This window comes from Oratosquilla oratoria, chromosome 5 (genome assembly GCF_046742065.1).
Source record: "Oratosquilla oratoria isolate Oo_2021 chromosome 5, ASM4674206v1, whole genome shotgun sequence".
In the NCBI taxonomy this organism is placed as follows: Eukaryota; Metazoa; Arthropoda; class Malacostraca; order Stomatopoda; family Squillidae; genus Oratosquilla; species Oratosquilla oratoria.
In genome coordinates, this window is record NC_134781.1 from 76566557 (window position 1) to 76571556 (window position 5000).

At 41.8% G+C, this 5000-nt stretch overlaps 1 protein-coding gene across 2 annotated transcripts in view; it reads left to right on the forward strand.

Annotated features, from left to right (window-relative positions):
• Positions 1-5000, forward strand: part of LOC143025573 (uncharacterized) — a 53970-nt gene that overhangs the window by 1237 nt on the left and 47733 nt on the right. For both annotated transcript variants that reach the window (XM_076185458.1, XM_076185457.1), the window contains exon 2: positions 760-964. In XM_076185458.1, coding sequence (XP_076041573.1) covers positions 761-964 — 204 coding nt within the window. In that variant the 5' untranslated portion in view covers position 760. The remainder of the gene's footprint in view (positions 1-759; positions 965-5000) is intronic.

Below are 5000 nucleotides of genomic sequence, written 5' to 3' on the forward strand. Positions count from 1 at the left end.
GCTCTCTCTAGGAACAAACTGCTGTCTGTATTGTGTGAGTGTAGCACTGTTTCCATGTCTCTGGTTAGCAGAGGCAGGTTGTTAGTTGTCTTCACGTGGAAAATTAACAACAACAAAAAAATAGTGGAAGGTGGTACACTTTAGGGGGAAGGGTCGGTCCGAGTACTAAGTGCCAACCCCTCGAGGTTACGTCTCACTTGAAACCGAAATTCGCGGAGGAAGTATACAACATGAGCCCAGTCTTAGGTCTAAAAGCAAATTGTAAAATCCTAGGATTTTATTCTTGTTTGAATGACATTGAAGAAGGGGTGAGCGTAGTATTTTTGTTGTTATTCTGAATAGGATAATGGTATTTGTGACCATGCTTGATCCGATATAACCCAGATTTAACATAATTCAACATGACCCAACCTAGCACTGCACAATTGAACCTGACCTAACCCAATCTGACTCTGACATTGACTGCCGTGACCTAATCTTGCCTATTTAGGTCAGATTTAGACAATAACGGTTTTTATGTAAGCGGGCCATTATGATACAAGTTGACTCTAACAGTATTATGGTCTGACTTAGTACTGACAGTATTATAGTGTAACTTGACTCAAACAGTATTATAGTCTGACTTGACTAACAGTATTATTATCTGAATTGACTCTAACAGTATCATAGTCCGACTTCTGTCAGGTAGTTGTACTGAGAAAAGGTGCCTCACACAATCAACGATTTCAGAATTTCATGAAATTTTTACTTTTCTTCCAGGATGACGCTGCCAGGAGTCCCGTGGTGGAGTGGTAGGTCGAGGACAAGTGGGACCTTGGCCTCGCTGCTCCTTCTGGCAGTTCTTGGCGTCTTCGAAGTCCCCGAAGTCGACGCCTTCCTGCCCACCAAACTCAACTTCTCCGACCCGGATCTTGCAGGAACCTTTTGCCCAGAGTCCGGCTACACCGAGCCATGGAATCATAAGGTGAGTTAATTTGCTAGTTAGTTCGTTAGTTAGGTGGTTAGGGTCTGTTAGAAAGCGGTCCCTAAGGGGTCTTTAGCTGAGTTAATTTGCTAGTTAGTTCGTTAGTTAGGTGGTTAGGGTCTGTTAGAAAGCGGTCTCTAAGGGGTCTTTAGCTGAGTTAATTTGCTAGTTATTTCGTTAGTTAGGTGGTTAGGGTCTGTTATGAAGGCGGTCCTTTAGTGGTCTTTATCTGAGTTAATTTGCTAGTTAGTTCGTTATTTAGGTGGTTAGGGTCTGCTAGAAAGCGGTCCCTAAGGGGTCTTTAGCTGAGTTAATTTGCTAGTTTGTTCGTTAGTTAGGTGGTTAAGGTCTGTTACATGGTACCGTGGACAGCCTCCCCCCCACCCCCCGCCTAGGGTGGGTTCTCTTGGGACATGTATGCATGTCACATCTTCACCCAGACGTTCTGGCCTGTCTGGGTACATGATACACATAAGGCATGTAAGAATACATTACAGTATATCCTATGGGATATCCCGCCAAAAGATGTTGCAATGTTTTCTCAGTACCTTAAATGTCAGTGGTTTTTTTTTTTTTTTTTTTTTTTTTTCCTCCACCGTCACTCCGACAAAATTGTCATGTCTCCTCTTTGGGGGAGGTTAGATTACTCCCAGTTTGGGAGATCCATCTCCTCCTAAAGGCAGGTCTTCTGGTGCACGTGTGGAAGAGTAAATTCCACAATGGACGACACTTGTATTCCGGACCACATGGACCAAATCCGGGTCACAAAAAAACAAAGAGGCCCTCCTTGGTAACGAGTTTTGCTCCCCCACCATTGGCGACCGCGGGCAAGGATAGGCAACTCAGTCGTGATCGATGAGGATGCGCAGTTTATGCTATGATCGGTTCGGGTCCAACTAGCTGAGACGCAGTAAGAAAGGAAAGGCATATTTGTTACTAGATCAGTGTTCTTGATGAAAAACGTGAATAAGAATAGGAAAAAAGGTAGATTGATGAGCTCAAATTTCGCTAGAATATGTTTTTCTTTTCTTTTCTTTTTTCTTTCTTTTTTCTTTCTTTCGAACAAGTTTTTTGCTTTGTGCCACGTCACAGACCCAAATCGTTCGTTCTTCCCAGGCCACTTTCCCACATTATCTCACTATTTCATGGTAAACGATAACATCAAAAGAGTGAGCCAAAGTTATTATAGATTTTTTATGAAAGTATAGATTCAGAGATAATAGCTCTGCTACCCTTTGATGATAAAAAAAAATTGCTGGCTCAGTTCTTGGCTTAGATCTTTACGATAATGAGATTAATTGGCTTGGCTCTAGCAAGGGCACGGGGTGGGGGGGAACCACGGATATAAATAAAATCGTTTGACGGCACCCAGGTAAGAAAGATAAATATCACCCGGAGATTGTGACTGTGATAACGATTATGGTGATGATGAATTTGGTTGTGATGGTGATTAGAAAGATGGTGTGAATGGTGACAGCGTTGGTCGTCGTCGTTGTTGTCGTTGTCGTCGTCGTCTTCATCAACGTCATCGCCATCTTCCTTTCCAGAGACTCACACAAGTCTACATAAATAAAATATTACGTCCTTGCCTGATCCAACACCCTTAAGCCCTCATTATATTTTTCTTTAATTTACAATAAAACTTTCTTCAGTGATAGAAAAAAATCAAACTATTTTTAACAAGGTTCGTAGGTCTTGTGTACATTTCCTCTCATATTCTCGTAGGATGAGGATCCAGAGTGCAGGATCCCTAATCCCATCACTCTATCCTACTTTGTCGCCTTTCACGACTCGTATGGGAAACACGATGACAGAATTCTTTTTCGTTTCTACTACAGGGGATAAGATGTAGATTCATAGGAGTGATGAAGGACAGTTTCAAAGGAGCAGAATAAAGCAGAGACAGTTACATAAACATAGCCCCATTCCTTTATGGGTAGAGGAATAGACATAGAAATATATAGTCCAATTTAGACAAAAATATGTGTGACTCTAGTCCGTAGGGGCGCCTCACAACAGTCCTTAATGCATCGGAAGGAAAAAAAATGGCTGGTAGATGGGAGCGGAATAGGAGGGCGTGAGTGTTTTAATTGACAACCTCTGTTTTATAGGTAGAACAGACAAATCACGAGAACATGAATATTCACCATAAATGAATTCCTCCTATGCACATATCGGGATGCGCATATTCAGGAAAACAAAAATCCCGATGAATCCAGAAAATTTGAGATACTCAGACTCTTTGTGGCGCAATTAATAATTATCATCGACGCGGTCGTAGCGTTGTCGCCAGGCGTGTTGGTCAATAATGTTCGGTATGCGAGGCGCGTCCGCGAAGTCGACTTCGTCCACGCGTCGGTCAGGGCCTTTGAGTTGACAGCTTCTGTTGGGAGTGTTGGTGTTGGCACAAAACACGGGCGGCCACCTGTGTCTAAGGCGCCTCCTGGCGTGTTTTTTGGTCATGCACAATGCACTGAGCTCATGCGTGTGCCTGACGGCTGACCTCTTTGATGAAAGTTTTTTTTTTTTTTGGTGGATTGGTTCATGGTTTGGTTGCTTGCTGGGTTGGTTATTGGGTCAGTTGTTGGTTGGATTGACTAAAGTTAAACTAAAATGGCAGAGAAATGAATAGGTATTAGGATACAAGAGAGAGAGAGAGAGAGAGAGAGAAAGAGAGAGAGAGAGAGAGAGAGAGAGAGAGAGAGAGAGAAGAGGGAGGGAGGGAGAGAGAGAGAGAAGGGTGAATCTAGCACGTGCATTTCAGATGGGGCAATTTGCACTTCTGCTTAAGATATCATCCACCCCTCTCTCTCTCTCTCTCTCTCTCTCTCTCTCTCTCTCTCTCTCTCTCTCTCTCTCTCTCTCTCTCTCTCTCTCTCTCTCTCTCTCTCTCTCTCTTTCTCTCTTTCTCGGGAATGGGATCACCGTCGCCTTACGCGCTGAATCACCACTCGCTTTAGATGGCGTCACCCCCGTCCCTCCAGGGGGCTCCTAGTGATTGTCACTTGCCCAAGGAAAGCAAATGAGTGACGGATGGATGCAGGATGGGTGCATGTCTTGGATGGCTACCTCCCTTGTAAGGGGGAAGAACCCTTTTGTTGTGTATGTGTGTGTATAATATATATATATATATATATATATATATAATATAGATATATATATATATATTTATATATATACATATATATATTGGAAATTGGTATGTTATAACACATTTGTAGATGTTCACTATAAACCCACTATCGGAGAAGTGGCCCCCAGATTGTATTACGAAGTTAGCGGTCAACAAAATAATGTTAAGAGCGGTCGGACAAAAATACCACCAACTGTCCTTCCTTGACCCAACCATTATAAGGGCATGTAACCTGAGTCCCCCCACTTTCCCCATCCCCTTTTATGTACCCCTCACTTCCTCATATATACTTTTGCCTTAACTTCTTGTAAGCATTCTGCTGAAGAGGACTACAGATAGTAGTCGAAATATACAGTTTCCCTGTACTTCCGTTATTATTTCTCCGATAGTGGGTTTATAGTGAACACACACACACACACACACACACACACACACACACACACACACACACACACACACACATATATATATATATATATATATATAAACACACACACATATATATATACATATATATATATATATACATATATATATATATATATATATATCCATATATATATATATATATATATATATATATATATTAGGACGATAAGAAATACGTTCACGGAAAGCGCAAACCTCCGCCAAGGCATTTCGATTCCGTCCCTATTTTCATTCCTGTGACGGACCGAGCTCGGATCCAGCAGCAGCAGTATCGCTTGACCTTTTCTGAATTGCTCCGTCACACGGAACTGTAGAGGTCAGTGGACGCTGACGATGGAAAAAAGTAGAGACAGTCTTGGGTCCAGAAACTGCCAAGGCTGACCCCATAATCCTTTTTCGCCGTTTCAGTTTTTCTTAAAATAATAATAATAATAATAATAATAATAATAATAATAATAATAATAATAATAATAA